Below are 24,008 nucleotides of genomic sequence, written 5' to 3'. Positions count from 1 at the left end.
ATTTAATCCTTTTTAACTTTTGTACTTCTATTTATATGCCCTGTTCACCGCCCTGAGTCCTTCGGGAGAAGGGCGGTATAAAAATTCAATTAAATAAATAAATAAATAAATACTTAGCCTGGGAGAAAATGTGGGGGGAAAAACCCCTTGCTTCGTAATTTTCTAGTCAAACTAAAGCAAGTTGCTGTCAGAGACAGCCGAGTCTTCACCTCCAGGCATAAACAACACTGCAATCTTTGCTTTGAACTCGATGCTATTTGTTTCCGAGTAAATAGATTAGAATACAATTCTTTATTAGCCAAGTGTGGTTGATACACAAGGAATTTGTTTCCGGTGCATAAGCTCTCAGTGTACATACAAGCAACAGTAACAGAAACTGGAAGGGACTTTGGAGGTCTTCTAGTCCAAGTAACGTATATGTATAGAATCAGGCAGCACTAAGAAGAGCTTCCCTTTTCACAGCAAATTCCCACGTCTCCGGTAAATTAAGGGATGCTAAGGTGTAGATTAATTAATTGCTTCAATGAACAGTTCAACACCTATGTCAAACAATTTGGGTACTTCGCAGGAAATCCAAAAGGTGCATGCCACACAGTACCGGCTATTGTTTTTTTTTAAGCTTTAGTGTAGCAGGAGTGATTATTTTAATCAACGCTTAGAGACCACCGTTTCAGAAAACAGAAGCCCAAACAAATCGAATTTAAGCCACAGTTGCCGTACAACATGGCAGCGCCCCGGAGCGCTTGTATGACAATACACTTGTACGTTCCGCTCTGAAGGGGGAGCCCGGAAGTCTTGCTGTGCCAACGAAGAATTTTTTTGGCTTTCGCTACTAAAACAGGTAACGTACACGTGAGCGCCTTTTATTGATAAAAGCGCCGTCAGAGGAGAATGGGGATTATTATTAGTTTGAGGACTGTAGGCAAAATATGCTGGATGTATGATTTCTTTTTCTTTAGGTATGGGTAGTCTCCCCTCCTCCGAGATTGTGATTATAATACAGTACTGTTTAGTAGTTATTGGGTCTTTTTGCTTTCTGCTTGAAGCCTTTTTCTAAAGATGTTAATAATGTAAAGCTTCCAAATTCATAATGGACTTTAGCCTAGTAGAAGTTTACAAGATGGAGAAACTGCTCTTTGTGGAATCTCTCGCGGTGTTTCCCTGTTGAGGAAAACAGGAACATTTTGTCATCCAGATATGTTATTATTAGCAGTCCTTTTTGCTTTGGTTCCCTATTGTGGCTTATTCCTCAACAAAGCTAGCTGGGGATAATGGAAATTATTCGGTATTTTGGAGGCAGTAGTTGGGGGAGGATTGTGGTTGCTCCCAGTGAAAAATCTTCATTATTACTGTCAATCTGCTGTGTAAATGTATTTGGCTACCTTTATGAGGGACAGTGTTGCAAGAACTGAACACATAAAAGTAAAAATTCTGCCCTTTATATAGATTTTAAAATTCCAAATAACTTATATATCAAGGCTGAAAAGTGGTTGCAAAGATTACTGTGCTTTATTTACTTGTACATTTTGAATGTTTGACATTTAAATGGGTCCTCTCATGCCTCAATAATATTGTTGAAGATCAAGAAAACTTAATGATGAAGCATATTGATCAAATGTGGAGCAAATTTCCAAGAATAAATAAATGTTTAGAAATGTAAAGATAGTATGTCCTAATTGTTGTAATCCGCTGCATACAATGATGGGAAGGGTAGGGAAACTGTTCACTTTTTTGCTCATTGAACCTGCACAAAAATGGGAGCTGAAAAAAATGTTCGCAAAGTGTGTTTATTATACTTGTTTTTCCTGTGAGACCATAAAAGGCACATGTAAAAGTGTTGGTAATCTTACATTCAGGCATTGACATAGCTCACACATTGTATACAAAAATGTTGTTGCACATTTCAGTCCCATCTATGAATTTAAAACAAGATTTACTGACACCTTTGACTATGTGTCACAATTGAATCAAATTCTATGTCAGTCTCTGTGTTGGGCTTGAAATTCCCAGAATTCTTACCAGCATGGATCGAAAGGCAGTGCTGTAAATAATGCCAGAAGCTGGGGTTGTTTGCAGTATGCCAGTTTTCTTCTTATTTTTTTATTTATAGGGTTTTGAGAAAGCAGTTAGGTGTGGCAGAAAGCGTGATGAATGTTTCCTCAGTTATAAATGATATGTCATTTTCCTGGTATGAAGAAAAGTAATATTTAAGGGGACGGTATATTTTACTGTAGTTGTACCACTATAAAGTTTTTCTGTTTATATGTTAGTGCAGTTGAGGAATAAATCCACTGAAACAAAAAATGTGACCAGCAACAAATTATTACTGTCTATCCTATCCCTTAACAAGACTTCTTTCTGAGAGTTTTGCTCCAATCTGTAATATTTCACATCTTATATTGAATTGCATGTTCATTTCATTTCTGTAATTTGGAGAGATCCCTCCGTGAGTACACTTGGCCATCCTGCTCCTAATTCAAAATCACATGTAGAATTTTTTTTTAAAGCACTGGTGTTCATGAACATGATTAACAATATAATGTCTTGTTTCCTTCCAATATGGGGACTGTTGTTTTATTTTTGTTCTCTTCTGTATTTTATTTGGCAAACAATCTAGAAGACAATATTTTTCTCTTATTTCATAACTTCTAAATTTGCTCAGGAATTTTTAATGAGTCTTGTCAAAAGTGTTCTGAAAGTCCAGTCATATTGGTTGAGATGACAGACTTTGTAGCTTGAATTAGCCTAATTTCGTGTATTTCTTCTATACTTCTTGTTCTTCAGAAATCAAAACAGTTCTGAAGAGCTTGAGAGTTTGCACACCTTCTCATATTATATAATAAAAATATCACTAATTTGGATTTTATAATGGGTATTCATTTTTCTTCCTTGGGTATATAAGACACAGTTACTTGTTGATATTAAATGGATTCATCTGACCATTCATGTGCGTTGACACTTTCGGAGATTATGAAATTTAGTCTTATACTTGGAAACTTTCTATATTGACTCCTCTTCAGCAAAACTGGTCCTGGTGCAGAGAAGCAAAAAGATGAGCTTGGAGAAACTGTGAAAACCATTATAAACATACGTTAAGCCCAGAAAATGAAAAAAAAAATATTAGAAAGAAATTCGAACTGGTTTTGCCTTAACTTGGTGGGGTGCAAGAGGAAAGGAAGAGAAAATACAGTCAGGCTTTCAAGATTTTATTACTAATGCCTATATAAATAAAATAGAGTTCCTATCATTCTTTTGGAGTCTATTTCCTGACCTGGCCTACCTCAGAAGGGCTGAAATGTAAGCACTGGAAAATGTTATATTAATCATACTTTGTATAATTTGAACTGAACTGAAATTAGGTATAATTTTCTGAATCCCAGCAGGATTTTATTTTAAGAATGGGAACCACATTGGCCTTTTTCTCCTTCCCTGGGGCTGGAGTGAATCTTAAAGAAAAGTTGTAAAACATTGTTTTAAGATTTCACATTGCTATATTCTTGGCAAATACTACTTATTTTTTAAATCACTAACTCATATTCTCTGCCTGAAAATTTTAATCACACACTACTTGTCTACCCTACAATTTCTGAAATGCAAAGAACTCATGATTATTTGTTTATGATTACATATTTATATCCTGCCCTTATTATTTTTATAAATAACTCAAGGTGGCAAACACACACACTGCTCCTTCCTCCTCCTATTTTCCCCATAACAATAATCATCTTCATCTTCTTTATAATCTCCTTATCTTTTTTAGTATTATAAGGACTAAAGCTTATGAGACGAAGCAGTCCTCTCTTTCTAGAGAGGACTGTTACATAGAAAATGTTCAAAGGTTTGAAAAGACCAAGCAAATATTCTTTAACTTAGGTGGGAAGAAATTAAATCTCTGTATACTGGCTTGGACTGCTGTGTTCTGAAGGAAGTAGAAAGTTGTATATGTGGTTTCTTTTTTGTCATAAAACATTATTCTAGCTGTGTTGTATCTGTGGGCTTCCACTATGTGCTAGTAGTCCATAGGTCAGTCCCTTCTGATTGGTCAAGGCCTCCCAAGGAGATTATATGTAACTGGATTCCTGTGATGATAAATTATGTCTTGACGGACAGGGTGGTTTTCCCACGTCTGAAAGAAGCAGTGGTCTGTCCCTTTTAAAAAGCTATTACTAGATGCAACAGGTTTGGACAATTTGTGTCCAATCCCCAACCTCTTTTTTGTTGTTGTTACAGAGGGTTGTTACAGATAGAATTTGGGATAGAATGGTAATTGGGACCAGAATTTTGTCACTAAATGTTGCAGTGGTAAAACGTAGTGCCATATGACCACATCATTTAGTGATGGCAATCCCAGCAGTTCCTGTTGCTGTATTAGACAGAAACTTAGGAGGACTTATTTCAGGTGAGTGGGTTCTTCAGGCTTACTAATTTTTCTCCACAATTTTGCTTTATTTTTAATCAATGTTATTCCATGTTATTAGATCACTGCGTATTGCCATTTTTGCAAAGGTGGAGTAGAAAGGAAGATGAAAACATGCCCAGACCAACAGCAGTCACTGTTACTGTGGCTACCCTGTTTGGCATTGCAGCAGGAGGTCTAGCTGTCTGGAAGGTCATCCAACGTCGAAAACATAAAACTTGCATTACACCTAACCAAGGAGAAAATGTGAAGGAACGAGAAAAGAAAGATATCTCAGAAGATATTTTTCGTTCATCTTTACCTTCTCCTACAATTTGCTGGCTGGAGGAGATCCTTGAGGCAAAAGTAATAATTGTTTCTGAGGTAGAGAAGTGGAATGAAGTGGAACCCATATTAATGAAAGAGTTGGAATGTTGTCTAGTCCTTGGAATTGACTGTGAGTGGGTAAGTCTTAGAGTCTATTGGAAAATCTGTTTCGCAAGCTAAAGGTAGAGGTTATTAATAAACTACTTTACGTAGGCTTTATAAGCTAAGACTGAGGGCTGGCTTGGATACCATATACTCCCATGACAAGTTAGGTGAGTCTGTGATAACATGGTTTGCTTGGTCTTATGAAGAGTTTCCCTATCAGCACTAAATATTTCTGTTGGAGCCTAACTTTGGAGGCTGCTTTGGAGACTCTTTCCATGTCATAGTGACCACTATCTTTTCACAGGTAGTAGTCATAAACAAATGCTTTTTTATCCTCACACTGGTTTTATCTTCACACTGGTTTTGGATTGACATCTGTTCATATGGTAGTTTAGGTACTTTATACAAATTCTACAGTATTGCCCAAATGTGAATTTATATCACCCTGTTTACTAGTTTACTGAAGAGCAAATCCTTTTGTAGACAAAACTGGACCATCCTCACTCAAAAGTATGATATAGGAGGGGTTGCTGACTCTGGGTTTTCCAGATCTACCTAAATGTTTACAGAAAAATACTGATACTTGTAAAGAATAGGGGATGCAAAAAAGAGTAGCCTATTTGAGCAGCTTTTACATATTGCTTTGAATCGGCTACACAAAGGGTTAAAAGTCACCAAGTGATCAGTTCTTCTCAAATCACTGCCCATAGCTAAACTTCACAGGCATCCACACTGTCCTTCCATCTATTTGTTGTTTTTCTAATTTATTTTCTATTGCTGCTGTAAAATGATTTCTCTCTTACTTGCTATTTTGGCAGAAAAAACCTCACCATCTATTAGATAAATCTGGTGTAACTAACCAACTGAAAAACCTATTCCGTAGCCAAGTTAAATAAATCTGGATTTGCAATCCTTCTTCCACAATAGAATTACCACAATCAACCAGGATTTTCAACACAATTGGGAACTGCTAGATCTTGATCTGAAATGCATAGACCTAATATTCTTGGCTTATTTATGGTATCACAATCTGGAGATGAGAGTTCTTCTGAGATTCTATAAGATGAACAACTAATTACGTAAATTCTACAATCAGCAGAATGGTTACTGGATTACATAGTGAACGTTTAATATAGATTTAGGTGTCAGGATCAGCCTGTATACTTGGTATTACTAAAAATACATAGAGTTGTCTGTAGATTTGACATAGTCTAGGTTGCCCAGTTGCTTTTATTGCCATTGTTCTTCTCGTCTGAAATCCTTCTAGGTCTCAGTGAAAGGAAAAAAGTCCAAGCCTGTTTCTCTCTTACAATTGGCTACTTGTAATGGACTTTGCCTTCTTCTTCGTTTGCCCCAACTGACCAGTGGGGGACAAGTTCTTCCAAAGACTTTGCTTGAAGTTCTGGCAGATGGCAAAATCCTAAAAGTTGGGGTAGGATGTTGGGAAGATGCCAGTAAGCTGTTTCATGACTATAGTGTAACAGTCAAAGGGACTGTGGACCTCCGCTATCTGGCCCTAAGACATAGGTATGTATCTTTGAATCAGTCTGTTTCCTCGAAAGGTAACCTTGATTTAACAGACCATTTATGGTGGAAGTGTTGGATGTTGTTCCTGAATGGCAATAATATTGCAAACTATGTCATTGGGGCATAGTGACATTATTAAGCAAAAGTAACAAATTATATCATTTTTGTCATCTGACATTTGCTTAAACAACATAATTTCATGCAAATGACTTAATCTACATAGTATTATCATACAAATTATGTAAATAACTGTGAATGAGGGAAATACAGTAGAGTTTTTTTGGTTTGATATTTTAAAAGTCCCTCTCATCCACAGACACAATGGATATGTCTCTTATTATGGTAGGGTGACCAGACGAAAATGTCCATCACCCCCAAAATCTATTAAATTGAGGTTTCATCATAATGGTGTTTCTGAATATTCCAAATGTTTTGTTACTTGAGAAGGTTATAATTTAACATAGTTTTAGGGCTTTTCGTTCTCTAGAATACTAATTGCAGTAAGTAATAGAGTGTTGGCAATGTCTCATTGTTAACTGTACTTTATTTATTTTAAATTTTGAGATCTATGTGGGCCCTGTTTATACAATATGTTTTACCCAATCAGTTATTCACCTAATTACGTCTATCGGTTGCTAGTTTGCTAGCGCACAATTACACTCGTGTCAACTATCTTCAGTTTGGGGAATATAGTATCCCTGTTGATTTTAATGCAGGAATACTTGGTGTCACAAGGGTCCTTTTTCCCCCAAAGGATATAAGCAAATCTTCATTATATTCCAGATCGATCAGAAAAGGGAAAGAAAAGCAGCTGTGCTGAAAATTAAAATTCCACACGAATTTATAGCTCTCGCTCATTCTAGCTACCTTTCTTTCCTGGCCCCCTAATTGCTCACCTTAAAACACTCACTTAATCCCGCTTGTGCCCCTGTTAAGCATGCTGTACAAACATAAAGTTTTCTCCCATAGGTAAATGGATGCAATTATGAAAAGAACTCAAGAAAAGTTAACCTGCTGTTGATAATTTCAATATCAGATCCCCAAGTTAACAGACAGAGAAACAGAGAAACAGACACACTCACACACACACACACACACACACATAAATAGTGATGATTTGGTTCCTAAGCATTTGTTTGATGGGATAAAGGGCATTTTTTTTCTTCCATGTACAATCCTGAAGTAAGACCTTCTGCAAAAATGGGCTCAGCCTGAAGTCTCTTGCTGAAAAGCTTCTCCAATATTCCCTTGACAAATCTCTACACTTGTGCTGCAGCAATTGGGAAGCGGAACAGTTAACTCAAGAACAGGTTTGTTTTCTTTGTAAGTTTTGTAGTAGCAGCTTTCAATGAAGGCAATTCATGGTGTTATCTGGTCCTTCATTTTGGCAGTCAAACCCCTCTTTTCTCCCAAGGGAAGGAGGGGAAGGAATACCAGTTTTCAAAAATGGGGAACTTTTGAACATAGGAGGTGACTTGAAATCCTTAGATGAAATTATTATAGCCCTTTTCTGTTTTAGGGTTGGGTGGATCAAGAATTAATTCAATGACATGGTGACTTTACTGAAAGAGGTGGAGCTTAATCAGCTGCTTTTGGTTTATTTCAGTTTTTAAAAGTGGAAGTGGAAGCCTCTTGCTCTCCCACTTCCATTTTCATTGTTAATTCCTCCCTCCAAAACAAAACATGGGCTGAAATTGGGCTCCCATTCCCATTTCTATCTTGATTTTGGTGGTGGTGGTGGTGGAGACAACAACCACTGCTGTATCCATTTTGCTGCCAGATTCCTCTGAAGAGATCTTGAAGAGCAAATGTGGATTGTCATGCCTATATTGTAGTCTCATTGAAGATGGGCATTGACATCTTTGGGGGATGCTTCTAAATAGAATAAAAAGGCTTTTCCTCATGATGTGCCTTCCTCTAGACCAGGGGTAGGCAACCTCGGCTCTTTTATGACTCGTGGACTTCAACTCCCAGAATTCCTGAGCCAGCTGGCTCAGGAATTCTGGGAGTTGAAGTCCACGAGTCATAAAAGAGCCGAGGTTGCCTACCCCTGCTCTAGACTGTGAGGCAGCACAAAAGTCTTTGATGCTCTTATGGCTCAGCTGTATTTTGTCACAGTAACAAGGCAAGAAACTGAGACTGTCCTCACATGATTAGTCTGGGACAACTTAGGAGAAGTGCTTGATGGATTCCCCAACATCAGCTGCTATTTGAGAAAAACAACCACCAATCCCTGTCCCTTGGGAGGAAGACTGTCGGCTTCTCAAGTAGACCAAACAGGAAACAGGAGAGAGGCAGATTTTGATAGATGGCTAGATCATCTGCCAGAACCTGGCTCTAAACTCACTGATCTGTAGACAGGCATGTGTATACGGTTCTGTCTGGAAAAGCAGGCAATCTATATATATTTCTAGGGTAAGTTCTGTGCCAGGAAAAGCGGAGAATGCTGCTTCTAAACGGCAACAGCTAAATTCAGATGTACACTGCGCCTCCAGTAGTCTGAGAATGAGATAAAAGTAATACCAGGGTACCGTCGGCTAGCCAATGTCGGCTGGCAACCCCCAGGGGAAGGGCCTTCTCTGTGGGAGCGCCAGCCCTGTGGAACCAGCTCCCCCCTGAGCTTCGGATGGCCCCAGATCTCCAGTCCTTTCGCCGCGGCCTCAAAACACTCCTTTTTCAACTGGCTGACCTGGACTGATAGGGATTTAATTATGTTTAATTTTTATTTTAATTATGTTTACAATTTTTAACTCTAATTGTTAATTTATTTTAATTTTTAATTTTAATTTATTGTACAGAGGCCTTTAATTTTAATTTTATCTTAATTTCTGTATTTATTGTATATTATTGCTGTTAGCCACCCTGAGTCCTTCGGGAGATAGGGCGGGATATAAGCCCCATAAATAAATAAATAAATAAATAAATAAATAAATAAATAAATAAATAAATATTTCCCTTCTTGAAGGAGATGGGCGATCTAGAAATGAGATAAACAAACAAACAAATATCACGAGGGCTTGGCCTAGATTAGAAGATGGCTAGTGAGGTAATTTTGGCCTATGGTTAACAGCATAAGGAAGAACTTTTTATTTACCAACTAGTCTTCTGTTTGTTGTTGGGGAGAATTCACTTTGGATATTCGAGATGCTGATAAATAAGTTAAGGCATGCCTCTTGGTTTTCTTCCCCAGATTGATTATGCTGCCCGAGATGCGCAGGTGTCAGTGGCTTTGTTCCTCCATCTGGTGAACCTTTCCTGCCCCCCTTGTTTGTCAGGTGATGGATATGTTCTTCCTGCTTGGGAAAAAGTCCTGAAGAAATGTCAGGGTCTGGTGGATGTACCCTTCAGGGGAAAAAACAATAGCTTTGGTGATGATGAAAACCCAGGAAATGTGGAGCACTGCCCACAGTCTGAGAAACTTCCATCTCATGAATCCTCCCCAATCAACCAGCAGGTGAAGGATCCTCGCAAACACAAACGGAAGCCTCTGGGTGTAGGATATTCTGCAAGGTGAGTGTTCCTTGTGTACTTTTTCATCAAAATGTTGAAGATTTTTCCCCCTCTTTCGGCATAGTTTTGATTGTGGCCAATGTTTTGTTTTGTTTTGTTTTGATGTTTTTTTTAACTTTTTACATGTAATTTTATTTTGTGGTATTTTATGCCTTTTAATTTCTTGCATCTTATCCTCCTTATGACGGTCTTTGATCGTAATGAAAGTTAGATTAGTTTAGATTAAGTCTTTTGTGAAGATCCCCATTGAAAGTGCACGCCCAAACCCAGAGATTATGTATATAGTGCTTTAGAGACTATTTTCCTCTTCTTGGCCAAATACTAAATGAATTCAGAGTTGGTTTTCTGCTTTGTGGGACACCAGAGAATCATGACAAGGGATTCCTTGAGTGTGGATGTGATAGTGAACTCTAATGAGAGTTATTTTCTTTGCTCTAGATAATTAGGCAGACATTTGTTCTTATTGCTCAGACTCTTTATCAAGTGTGAAATGTTCATCTAATTGACTGCATTGTTTCTGTGGGAGTTAATATATATACTTCTCTTTCCCTGGACCAGGGCTAATAGAGGGTGAGTAGCCCAAATCACACAGCTGGCTTTCATGCTTAATGACTACAAGCTGGGTACCCCTGCTCCCAGTCCAGCACCGTAACCATTACACTGCACTGGCTCTCATTGAATGATATGCCTTTCTTTAAAAATTCTGTGGATCTTACTCTCTATAAAATTTGCAAAGTTTTAAGTCTTTGCTTGGGAGTATGTTTAGTTAAAATCAATGGTAAATGCAAAGGAACAACACTGAGGAGGCAGTTATTTAACATTTTTAACAGTTGTACAGGTAGTCCTTGACTTACAGCAGTTTGTTTAGTGAGCGTTCAAAGTTACAGTGGTGCTGAAAAAAAATGACTTGTGACTGTTGTTCACACTGCAGCATCCCCATGGTCACATGGTCAAAATTCAGAGGCCTGGCAACTGACTCATATTTATGATCGTTGCAGTGTCCTAAGGTCATGCGATCACCTTTTGCAAAGCAAAGTCATTGGAGAAGCCAGATTCAGCTAACAGTCATGTTAATAATTTAACAGCTGCAGTGAGTGATTCACTTAACAAATGTGGCTATTAGGATTCCCATATTCTTATCTGATAGCGATTGTGGCATTCTTTTCTTTACACAGGAAATCTCCCTTGTATGATAATTGCTTTTTACACGCTCCAGATGGGCAGCCTTTATGTACATGTGATCGCAAGAAAGCCCAGTGGTATCTTGACAAAGGGATTGGAGGTTTGTGAATCTGATTTTTTAGAGTCAAAAAGGCCTAAACACAAGCTTGGAAAGAAGTGTGCTTGCTGTTGTGTCCTAAAAAGCTATGCTATAATCCAAAATCCATAGTGGGATAATGCCTTTAGTAATACTAGCTAAATGACATTAAAAGTATTCTGGTTTTCAGAGGTTTCAGGACTCTTCACGAAGCAAAATAATACAAAAATTAGAAGATGAGGAAACAAGAAGTCCAGAAATTAGGCCAGGAGGTTTAGTTAAAATGGTTTGCAGCTTAAAGTAAGTCTTGAGATGTAAAAGCAGGTTGTGTATGTGAGGTCAAGGTGGCTTTTGCAAATATTAATACATACTGTGCTTTCTAGAACACAGAAATGTTGGTTCATCTACGATGGCAAGAGTAAAGCATGTAGATTCCTGGCCTGGCTGATTTTTAAAAAAAACACCCACAAAAAAACAAAACTAAAATCAGACATTAATTTTAGGTTTTAAAAAAGTTATTTAAACCAAATGTAGCTTTTATTAAGAGGCTAAGAGCCCCATTGGCACAATGGTTAGAATGCAGTATCGGAGGCTAACTCTGCCCACGACCTGGAGTTCAACCGGGATGGGATTCAAGGTTGACTCAGCCTTCCATCTTTCTGAGGTTGGTAAAAGGAGGACCCAGATTGTTGGGGGCAATATGCTGATTCTGTAAACGGTTTAGAGAAGGCTGTAAAGCACTATGAAGCAGTATATAAATCTAAGTGCTATTGTTATTTTATATTAGGAGCACATATGGGTATTCATGTTTGATGGAATCAGGATGTTCATTCCATTTGTTTCACCGAGACTGAGACAGTTTCTACTGTTAATACTTGCCTTCTACCCACGGGACATCTACGCTCTTCAACTTTTTTCTTTCCATTCTCTAAAATGGGATTTCTTATCTCAGTCTGAAAAATCAGAGGAGAAACATGGGCAGTTGAATCTTCCATAAACCTAAGGTGGACAAAAGAGACAGAGTTACAAATTTGGAGGTTACCATGGAAAATTAGCAAATTTTATACATCATTTTATACCTCAACGCCTCTTACACTGAAGTTCAATTATATATATTAATTTTTATTTATCCACTATTTGGAGCAGGATTGGGGAGCTCCTCCCTCATGTTGCTGAACTAGAACTCTTAGTCCACTAGCCTGTAGGCTAATGGGGAGGGGTTTTGATGCTGCAGATCAGCAACATCTGGAAGATCACAGTCCTTGAGAGCACCAAAGAGCAGGCATTAAATATTCTCTGGGTTTTTTTTGTGTGTGTTTGTGTGTGTGTTGTTATTTCAGAATTAATAAATGTGGAGCCATTTACTGTGAGATTAAAGTTTGAGCCCTCTGGACGCCCTGAATCAACTGTGGATTATTACTTGGCAATCAAAGAAAATCTCTGTGTTGCGTGTGGCAAAAAAGAGTCTTATATTCGGTGAGTTGTTCAGAAGGCAGTTCTGTCTGGCTGATCAAACTACTGAAAGATCTTAAGCTTCCTACCCCATTATGTTGCATTTAAGAAATAAGAATAGCATTAAATCCAATGAACGTGTAGAGATGTCTTTGTAAATATACATACACAAAGCGTTGAGTATCTCAGTGGCTGCAATATCAATTAATTTTTAATCTGCCATAAAAAAACCAAGATCATACAGTATCAATTTTTGCATAAATTTTTGGATTGCTTTTGTACGTCTGAACTTCATAAGTATTAAAGTGTCATAGTATAATGAGTGTATTGCATATTGACAAAGTTTACAAATTCTATGTATGTTTACAAACTGCTGTGTTCTCTTCACCTATTGTGGGATGCAAATATTGGCACTAATTACTTGTAATGGTTTGCTTTTATCATTAACTATCTGGAACACTTGTTTTTTTAGTGGAAAGAAGAAGTATAAATTAAGCTAACAGGTGAACAATGGAGTTCTTGGTGTACCCTGAGCTTGGTTGTTTACTTGCAGGAATTTTATTACCCAACAAAGTAACATCATCAGTGTAAATGAATAGAGTTTTGCTGCCTATTTATATACATTAACTTCCCTGCCAATTTTGATGGAGGTATACCGGTAGTTTTCTCTTTGATGATTTCTTGACCAGAGTATTGTTTTTTGCCTGATTATTTATCTGGTGCTGATCACTGCTTATCTAAATATGGGCTGCTGGAGGGGATGTGTTGTAGTCTTTTTGTTTCCTTCCTAGGAGTTTTATTGTTTCTTTTGAATGGTGTGTAAATCTGGTTTATTAATTTATTAATATGGTTCATATGTCTATTGATGGCTGATGTAATGAATTCCAAGCTTACAGAAATTCCATAGCATATTGGCATTTGGCTTGTTTAAGAATAATGGACGCTATAGAAAACAATACACGAAGATAATGAACACTGTGAGACAATTTGATTAACCACTTTTATTAAAAGCCAAGCTGATGATAGTACTCTCCAAAGTAGCTACAGAGTAGTCATCAAGATTCTCTCTCCTGACTCATAATAATCTTTTAAACATATTCTTCCCTGCCTTAATGTTGTGCCATCTGCCCGTAGGTTACAATAAACTATTTGTATTCTAAAGGTGTTGCACAGCACCCTACACTGTTTCATATCTTCCAAGAAGAACATTTAATATGTTCTGGACCTCCAATATGCTGTGTTCAGCTACATCACTCTAGGTTGCAATTACGAAGCTGAGTTGGGTATAAGGGTAGTTTGCTTTGTGTCAATTCATGTATTTGGGGCTGTGAGGCGTTATAAACTCGAGACCTCAGCAGAAGATAGGAATGAAAATTTGTTTCTGTAAAAGAGTAAAAGGGGAATATTAAACTTTAAATAGGAAAGTGAAAGAACCTATGGCACAGGCATCAAGGAAGTTTGCTAATCTACCTTTTTTTAAAACCATCATTTGCTTTATAATAGCTCACAAGTAATAATGTTTACATCTCTGCCCTCCAGAGCTTCATTTAGTAATTAATGCAAATCACTTTGCTAACTGAAACACAAAAAACAAAACAGATCATTGTAAGGTTATTTGGCAGCTCCAGGATGACATGCTTCTGCCATTACATTAAAAGAAAAGCAATGTATCTCCCATCTTGTTCAAGCTTAAATAAGTAAGGTACTTGAAACATTAAAAGCTGACAATAAAATATGCATGCTGACCAAACGCAGGAAAATGAGTAGAGCAGTGTTTCTCCACCTTGGCATTTTATGATGTGTGGATAAAGTTGAGAAACCCTGGAGTAGAGTCTTAATTAACAAAACAGTGAAATCCTTTGCATACTGTGACCCCTATAGAGTTCAGTGGCAGCTTCTTCAGCTGAAGAGAGGACCTGATTGACCTCGTGGTACAAAGGTGGCTGCAGGCTCAGTGGCACTATTGGTGATCCACTCTCAAATGTTGCTGTTTCCTCAACAGAAAGAACATTGTACCTCACGAGTACCGGAAACACTTTCCCATCCAAATGAAAGACCACAATTCCCACGATGTGCTCCTTCTCTGCACTGCGTGTCATGCGCTCTCTAACTACTATGATAATCATCTCAAGCAACAACTGGCAGAAGAATTTGGTGCCCCTATTGGTTGTGAGGAGGGCGTTCGCTTGCTCGAAGATCCCACCCGCAGATTAGTCCGTTCAGCAGCTAGAGCACTTGTGAATGCAGATAGCCTGCCTGCTGCCAGGAAGGAAGAGCTGTTGCAGCTGATCAGGGATTACTTTGCATGTGACACAGTTTCCCCAGAGATGGTGCAGGAAGCAGCTGGACTGGAAACCAGGTACAGTGTCTTAAGAGTAAGGGTTGATTAGATTTAGATTAAGATGCATGATTATTGCCTGCTTGTTTGCAGTGTTTTCCAGGTTTCTGCTTACTGGGCCCAATTATCCAACTTTGGAGAGTGCTAGTGGGAAGGAGAGCAGGGTTTGGCTTGGGGAATTTGTTCTAGAATTTGGCCCACGGTAATAAGTGGAATTCCCAGGGAAAAGTGAAAAACTTAATCTGAAGTAAAGGATCAGTTCAGATCTTGCAGAAGATAAAAAAGACATCACGCTTTCCATTGGTGGTATCAAATATGGACTTGACTTTCTCTCTTAGATCTTCAAACAGTAAAGTAATACTCTCCTATCCTTCCATTTTAACAGCAATTGACGAGAACAGTTGCAGCATGGTTGGTTCTAGCCAATGAGCCAGGTGGCCAAATCTCTTCTGAAGGCATTCTATTCTCTTGCCATTTGATATTCTGGCAGCCCCAACCCACTTGGTTCTCATTGAGCTGTTTGGGGATTTCCCTTCTAGGAAATCCTTTCTTGGAAGTTTTTGTTTATTTATTGTATTTCTGTAAATATTTGGGTTTCCATCTTCTTGACAATTCCCTTTTGTGTGGGAATCCTGATATTTAGCTATATAAAAATCATGTTGGGATAAGCATATATGTTTTGCACTTCCAAGTTTCCGGTTGCTGTGATATCTGAAAGGTTCCAGGTTAGAGGATGCTGTCCATCTTCATCTAACATCAGATTGATTTGCCATGGCCTTCCTGGTGGGATGATGGCCTTTGGAAAATGCTCAGTGTTGTTTTTTTTAATAAGTTTTATTGTTTTTTTTAAAATTACAATCTTTGGAGCTCAGTAAACAACATATTGTCTGGGTTCACATAATTAACATTAACTTTTTCAATATAAATCTATTCAGCACTACACAATCCAGTATTTTTTCCTGGATCTTCCTTTCTTCCCCATATTTTTCCCTTTCCCCCTCATTAAGCAATTACAATTCTTATTACTGTTGATGTATACAAAATTAGATATAGACATCTTAGTCATATTTTACTAATATTATAGAAATAACAATAATATCAATTCATAAGTCAATATCCTGTTTTTTGTATCCTATTGAAGTTTGATTTCCCATCAATATTTAAAAGATCTTTGTCAGTTATGATTTTCTCAATATTACTTACATTTATATAGCTAAACATTTTATTCATACCAATCATCCTCTTATTTTCAAATTTTCCATATCAAAAGAAGAAAGAAAGTGCTATTTTAATTCTAAATCATATATTATAAAAATCTAATTATATCTAAGGGTCATCCGTTCTTTTATTTATTTATTATTTATTTATTTAATTATATTTATATACCGCCCTATTCCCTGAGGACTCAGGGCGGTTTACAGGGAATTAAAAATCCAAAATACAAAAATTAAGAACCAAATTAAAAAAAATTAAATTAACCCTGTAGTCAGTTAAAAAAAAAGAACCCCAAATTAAAAATTCCTCCTCAGTCTGGGCCCGAGAGCTCGAAGAGCCAGGTCTTCAGGCCCCGGCGGAATGATCGGAGGTCGGGGGCAGTCCTCAGCTCCACCGGCAGCTGGTTCCAGAGGGCAGGCGCTCCCACCGAGAAGGCCCTATCCCTGGGTGTCACCCGCCGGCAATCTTTCACCGGCGGAACCCTGAGCAGACCCTCCCTGTGGGAGCGCACTGGGCGAAGGGCGTTTGATGCCGGCAGCAGGTGTTCCCTCAAATAACCCGGACCCAGGCCATGTAGGGCTTTATAGGTGATAACCAGCACCTTGAATTTCACCCGGAGGGCAACCGGAAGCCAATGCAGCTCGCGGAGTAGAGGTGTTACATGGGAGTATCGGGAAACCCCCATTACAACTCGCGCGGCCGCATTCTGCACCAGTTGAAGCCTCCGAGTGGTCTTCAAGGGCAGCCCCATGTAGAGAGCGTTACAGTAGTCCAAACGGGAGGTCACAAGCGCATGAGTGACTGTGCGTAGGGCGTCTCGGTCCAAATAGGGACGCAACTGGCGCACCAGGCGAACCTGTGCAAAAGCCCCCCTGGTCACGGCTCCTATATGATCTTCAAAATTGAGCCGTGAATCCAGGAGGACGCCCAAGTTGCGAGCCCTATCAACGGGGGGCAACACCTCACCCCCCATCGTTAGAGGTGGAATAACATGGTTAACCCGAGACGCCAATATGCACAGCCACTCAGTCTTGGCGGGATTGAGACGAAGCCTGTTTCTCCCCATCCAGACCCGAACCGCCTCCAGGCACCGGGACATCACGGAGAGGGCATCACTGGGTTGGTTCGGGGTGGAAAGAAAAAGTTGGGTATCATCAGCGTACTGGTGATACCCCACCCCAAAACCACGAATGATCTCACCCAGCGGCTTCATGTAGATGTTGAACAGGAGAGGCGAGAGAACCGACCCCTGAGGAACTCCACAAACGAGAGACCTCGGGGCGGATCTCTGCCCTCCTGTCAACACCGACTGCGAGCGGCCCCGGAGGTAGGAGGAGAACCACCGTAAAACGGTGCCTCCCACTCCCAACCCCCTGAGACGTCGCAGCAGGATACCATGGTCGATGGTATCAAAAGCCGCTGAGAGATCTAATAGGACCAGGACAGAGGAGCAGCCCCTGTCCCTAGCCCTCCAGAGATCATTCACCAGTGCGACCAATGCCGTCTCCGTGCTGTGTCCGGGCCTGAAGCCCGATTGGTACGGGTCCAGATAATCAGTTTCCTCCAGGAACAGAGGGAGCTGATGCGCCACCACACTCTCAACAACCTTCGCCAGAAAGCGAAGGTTGGAGACTGGACGATAGTTGTTTAAAACAGCCGGGTCCAAAGCAGGCTTCTTGAGGAGGGGTCTCACCACCGCCTCCTTCAGGGCGGCAGGGAAGACACCCTCCTTCAAAGAAGCAGTTATTACTGCATGGAACCAGCCTCGTGTTCCCTCCCGAGCCGCATAAGCTAGCCAGGAGGGGCACGGATCCAACAAACAGGTGGTGGAGCTCAGTCTCCCCATGATCCTGTCCACATCATCAGGGGAAACAGGGTCGAACTCAGTCCAGATAACATGCTCAAGACCGCCTGATTCCTCCACATCAGACTCTGCCCAGTCAGAGTCCAGGCCGGTCCGGATCCGAGCGATTTTGTCCGCCAGATGATGACTAAACTCCTCGGCTCGTCCCTGCAAGGGATCCTCTCTCACCTCCTGGTTAAGGAGGGAGCGAGTCACCCTAAACAGGGCGGCCGGGCGATTATCTGCGGATGCGACAAGGGCGGCAAAGTAGTTAGACTTCGCCGTCCTTATCGCCGCAAGATAAGACCTTATAAAGGTTCTTAACTGCAATCGGTCGGATTCGGATCGGCTGGATCTCCAACCGCTCTCTAGACCTCGTCTCCGACGCTTCATCTCCCGGAGCTCCACAGAGAACCATGGGGCCCAACGGGATCTGCGCCGAATCAGAGGTCGCATGGGTACAACGCAGTCGAGTGCCCTGGTGGCAGCCGTTTCCCAGGCCTCCACCAGAGCATCAACTGGGCTGTGGGTAAGGGTGATAGGTATCGGCCCAAGCGCCCTCTGGAACCGGTCTGGGTCCATTAGGCGCCTGGGGCGGAACCACCTGGTCGGTTCCGCCGCCCAGCGGCGGGGGATGGCATGACGGAAAACCAGCCTCAGGAGGTAATGATCTGACCATGACAGAGGGGTGATAGATGGAGAACCCCCTCCCAGATCATCCAACCACTGTCCAGACAGGAACACCAGGTCGAGAGTATGATCCCCCTCGTGAGTAGGGCCCTCAATAACCTGGGTCAGGCCCATGGCTGTCATGGAAGCCATGAACTCCCGAGCTAACTCCGACGACCCCCCCAGTGATGGCAGGTTGAAGTCACCCAGGACTATAAGCCTGGGGAACTCCACCGCCAACCCCGAGAGGGTGTCAAGCAGCCCAGGCAGGGCTGTTGCCACACAGCTGGGCGCCAGGTATGTGAGCAACAAGCCCAACTGAACCCGAGGACCACATCTCAAGAGAAGGGATTCACTCCCGGCCATCTGGACAATGGTGGCCTCCCGGGGACACAAGGTCTCCCGAATAACCACTGCCACCCCACCACCCCTGCCCTGAGCCCGTGGCTGGTGCAGCACCCGGAAACCTGGCGGGCATAACTCGGTGAGAGGCACCCCTCCCTCCGAACCCAACCAAGTTTCCGTGATGCACGCTAGATCCGCACATTCCTCCTCGATCAGATCACGGATGAGGGGAGCTTTGTTAACTACGGATCTAGCGTTAAAATAGACCAACCTGAGCTCAGGGGCCTGATCACCCTCATCCCCGGGTAAGAGGGTGCTAACCGGAGGGTCGGAGCGCGCCACCGCTCGGAGATAGCGGGGGCGTGATCCCAGATGTTGATATGGCCCTCCGCGCAAACACCTGCTGCCATTCCCTATCGCCGTGGGGATTTGAAGCCCCACCCCCACATTCTCAGAACCAGCAGCCACCTCCCCAGACCCCGTCCCGTCAGGACCTCTAACAGGACCAGACTGAGTGCCGGTTAAAGATTCCCTCCCTACCCCCCCCTCCCTCCCCCTCCCTAACTTCTTAAAATAACCGGCTAAAAATTTTATCAGGGGCCTCTTCGCATGTCTTAACTCGAGGCCCCTATCTAAGCCCAGCCACCTCTCGGAATCCCAAAGCTTGGGATCGTCATTAAGGGGAGTATGGAAACAGGCAACAGGTCGCGCCCATGAGGCAGGAACTGCCCTAAGGGCATACAAGTCCGCTCCGGAATAATGATAAATCATACTGCGCTAGGATAGTCTTTTAGGGCAGATGTTAATGTCCAAGGATCACTCAGTGATGGTATATAGATGGTAAACAAGTCCAGTAGGCATATCTCCTAATCTGCAGAGCCATCTCAGCTCTCACCTGAGATGGAAATCCAGGAGCAGAGAGAGAAAGGGGAATCCTGAGCCAGGGCCACCCCAACTGGTCTCTCACACCAGTGAGGTGGCCACTGACCAGTCCAAAACCGTCCTCCCACCACGGTCCGGTCCCGGCCACACTGGACTTTCAATAGGAGGGATCTTAACTCCCATCAGGCATGGAGCTAGCCAAATGCCTGCCTGTCAACAGGAAAAGTAAGAACAGGCAGGCCAGGCCTCTGTCGATCCTCGCATCTCCAGCCAGCACCACCAGTCCGGGAGGGGGAAGAACAAAAGCATTCTTTCCCAGCGCTCGTCCGCCAGTCCAGGCAATCTTCCAACAGCGGGGAGAGGCAATCTCAGCCGATGTAATAAGTCCGGGAATTTGCCAACATGTCCGCCGAGGCCGATGACCAGGCCCACCGTCTGCAGCCACCATCCGGGAGGAGAAAAAGGCTCCGCGCCGCCAAAAACGGCGCCAGCCAGCTGATGGTCGTAAAAAGATCTCTGACCGGTGGGATCGTCGCCGCTGCCCCTCCGACAAGCAGAGGGTATTCACGGCGAGCAAGCAGAAGAGGGAAGGCAGGGCAAGGCGTCCCGGACTTCTCGGCGTCATAGCAAAGAACAGCAGGTCGGCAGGCAGGCAGATTCTCAATTCTCGAAAGCCGCCGGTTCAGATCAGCCAGCTGACAGTTCAGAGGGGGAGGGGGCTCAGCGCCACGAGGAGCAGCGCCCAGCAGCTGTTCCAGAATCCTCCCAATCCCCAAAGTCGTCTCGGCAGGCCGGCAGAAGAAGAAATCAGGCAAGGCGTCCCTGTCTTCACGACGCTATAACAGCGTTCGGGGCCATAATGGAGCTCGGCAGGCAGCAGTTCTCCAGCGCCGCTAGTTCGGGGGGGGGCTAAGCGCCGCAAAGAATAGCGCCCAGCAGCTGTTTATTAAATCCCCCACCCCCAGCGTCGCCTAAACATACCGTGGGCCTCCCTAAGCTGATTCCTTGGAGCCCTCGAAGAGCGCCCGAAGCTTAGGCTGCGGCCGTCGCCATCTTGGGCAAAAAAAAGAAAAATCATATTCATATTTAATCATATTCAAACAGGTATGTTAAACAGATAGTGCCCCCTCTGGTAGATCAAATCCTCTGTTTTTAAAATTTAATTCTTGCTTTCTTTCTTTGCCAAGCAGCTTTCCAGACCAAGGCAATTAAATCATCCAAGAATTTAATTTCTATTTTTGTGAAAGCTGCTTGGCATGAGAAAGACAATATTTAGGTAGAGTATTTGGGGGTGAGGGGGAAACTCCACCCATCCACATTCCCTAGACATTTCCCCTGCTCGCTCTATGTTCCATTTTCTAGAATCTTCTTCCTTGTCATCAGGTGTATTTTGGAGAAAGGAGTAAAGAGTCTTTTGTATTTTCATTGTTATAGGTAGGTCTTGCAGTATTTTATTTGTGTATGACAGTTCATATTTCCCTTCTCCTATCTCCTCCATCTCTAGATCCATTTCTTCTGTATCATCCTCTGATTTCTGGTTTATTTGTTCATACTTTGTAATCAAGGTCTGGGAGCTTTCCAGTTGTAGCTTCAATTTGGAGATTTGGTCTTTTATATCATATAGGTTATTTTTAGTATCATTATGGTTTCTTTTGATGTCCTCTCTGTATACAACAATTGTTTGATGAATTTATTGTAGCATAAAAAGTATTTCCTTCTGAAAGATATTATTTTTTTCTTGAGGCATCATTCCTAGAAATCTTCTAGTTTCACCAGTCTCAGTAAGAGTGGAACAAAATTTCCTCTAATTTTCTGGTCTTTGTGTATAGCCTTTATAATCCAGTCCTAATAGCAATATTTTATAGTAATCCTTTGTCTCAAGTATCCTGAAAATTATCAGTCAGGCCAGGTTGTAATCCACAATGTTCCAAGTATTCAAAATGTTCAACCTCCCTGCAGCCAGACGTATTCAAAAAGTCATTTTTTTCTTTCTCTCCCACTAGCTCTTGAGATTAAAAGTCCAAGCTCAGTAGGTATTCTTAGTCCAAGAAGGTCAGGATGATAAATATGCCAAAATATTTTCCTTTATTGGCAGCTGTTGTCCCAAGCTGAAAGTCACCAAGCAGCCAAGGAGCTAGTTATAGTGCTGTACTCAAATCCACCACTAGATGTCATTCAAAGTCCATTTTCCACTCTTAAAATAAAGGGTTGATTTCTTATATTTCACCTCAATATTTTTTTTTCACAAAGAGAAAATCTTAATTATCTCAGTTCTCAAATTTATCAAAACTGTAGCTTTGTATTACTTTCACTTCAGTATTGTATTTTTCTGTCCCCCATAAAAAATTAAAATGCTAATTAAAGCTTTTGTTCTTCGGTTGTCAGCAGCTAATGGCCGGCCACAGAGGGGTGGCCAGTCTTTCCCCTGCTGGTTTAGAGGGATTTCCTTGGATTAAATGGAGAGACCACCGTCTCTCCGTGATCAACAAGGCACCCCTTCTTCTTCATCAGGGTGACTTTAGGCCCTTTTCAGAGCCCCCAGCAAGGTGAAATTGGGCACAGAAGGCAGAGCTCTGCCTTACTGCGTCGCTGCATCACAAAACTGGAAGTCTGAAAATGCTCAGTGTTTTTATTAGAGATGCTCATCCCTTTCATTTCACTTCCTCACCACTTAGTAAATAGGATTGGTGCCTATAATGTTCTCGACACTATAAAGAATGAATGAATGAATGAATGAATGAATCAATGAATCAATCAATCAATCAATCATGTTTGGCATCCTTCCAGCCTGTGCTTTCCCAAACACTTCCTTTGTTCATCTTTTTTTCAGGATTTTTAATGAGAAGTATGTGCCACATGGCCTGAAAGTGGTCCAGTCTTTTGCTCAAGGGGGCTTATATTCTCTCATGGGGCTGGAGAAACGTTGGCGCCAGCACTTCTTGGATGTTATGCAGCCCAAGCATCTCCCAGCACAATGGTCTGTTGATCACAATCATGACAAGTTAATCCGGAAATATGGGGAGACTCTCCAGATTGAACTTTCCTGAAGATGAAATGATGAAAGTGGAAAATATAACTGAGATTTATTATTTTCTTTCCCCCTCGTGTTGGGATTAACAAGATTCCACTAAGACAGTTACATTGTGTAGAAAATTTCACCAGCATTGCCAGTTCAAATTATTTTAAAGTAAAAAGTGGTTTTAAGTCTTTTTAATTGTTTCGAATTACAATTTGAATGTTTGTTCTGTAAAGACCACCATAGCCATATCTTCTTAGGAAAGGCGTCTCTGTCTGTCTGTCTGTCTGTCTGTCTGTCTGTCTGTCTGACTGTCTGTCTGTCTGTCCGTCCATCCATCCATCCATCCATCCATCCATCCATCCATCCATCCATCCATCCATCCATCTATCTATCTATCTATCTATCTATCTATCTATCTATCTATCTATCTATCTATCTATCTATCTATGTGTGTGTATCACTTCCAGCCTTTCAGATGTTCCTTCTGAAGTACAGTACTATTCTTGCCATTTGTCATCATTGGCCATGGACACAGAAGACAGCATGAAATATCTGGAGGCTTTCAGGTTTCCCTCTTGTTTTACCTTGAAGGTACCAAGGAGGAAGGGTGAGCATCAGGTGTTTTTTTTTTAAAGTTGAATTATATATCACTCAAGGCCCATATTTAGCTATTAAAACTCATGTCAGATCTGGCCCAGCTTGGATAGATGGATAGATGTTACATTCCATTCCCAGGACTGCGGTCTTGGGATATCTCGGGACAGCATGAAGATTCCTTTTGGTTTCCCCTTCCCTTGTCTTCCCCCAGCTGCCTCCCCACAAAGCTCATGACAGACTGGCACCTAGCGAAGCATAGTTGCGAGCGAAGCCTGGCAGCTCTGACAACTCATTGGATAACTTTGAGGCATTATCTTTCACTTCACCTACGTGTGTGGCTCAAGGATGAAGAACAAGGGAGCAAGAGGCTTGTTTCAATCTTTTATTGTTTCCTGGGGTGGAAGTTTGCATTGTTTCAGTTTTATTCTGCTGGAATATAAAACACAGAAATTTTTCAAAACACACACACACACACACACACACACACACACACACACACACACAGACACACACGATCCTAGTGGT

At 41.6% G+C, this 24,008-nt stretch overlaps 1 protein-coding gene across 1 annotated transcript; it reads left to right on the top strand.

Moving 5' to 3' along the window:
* Nucleotides 1–735: 735 nt before the first annotated feature.
* EXD2 (exonuclease 3'-5' domain containing 2) lies at nucleotides 736–23,031 on the top strand. Its single transcript, XM_083348502.1, has 9 exons — nucleotides 736–841; nucleotides 4,479–4,861; nucleotides 6,096–6,355; nucleotides 7,539–7,665; nucleotides 9,546–9,865; nucleotides 11,041–11,147; nucleotides 12,464–12,599; nucleotides 14,578–14,934; nucleotides 22,698–23,031. The coding sequence occupies exons 2-9, from the start codon at nucleotides 4,532–4,534 to the stop codon at nucleotides 22,912–22,914; spliced, it is 1,854 nt and encodes a 617-aa protein (XP_083204628.1). The 5' UTR covers nucleotides 736–841; nucleotides 4,479–4,531; the 3' UTR covers nucleotides 22,915–23,031.
* Nucleotides 23,032–24,008: the final 977 nt, after the last annotated feature.

Source organism: Vipera ursinii (genome assembly GCF_947247035.1).
Source record: "Vipera ursinii genome assembly, chromosome: 1".
Taxonomy (NCBI): domain Eukaryota; kingdom Metazoa; phylum Chordata; class Lepidosauria; order Squamata; family Viperidae; genus Vipera; species Vipera ursinii.
Note: the sequence above shows the minus strand (reverse complement) of the source record. Positions and strands in the feature narration are given on the sequence as shown.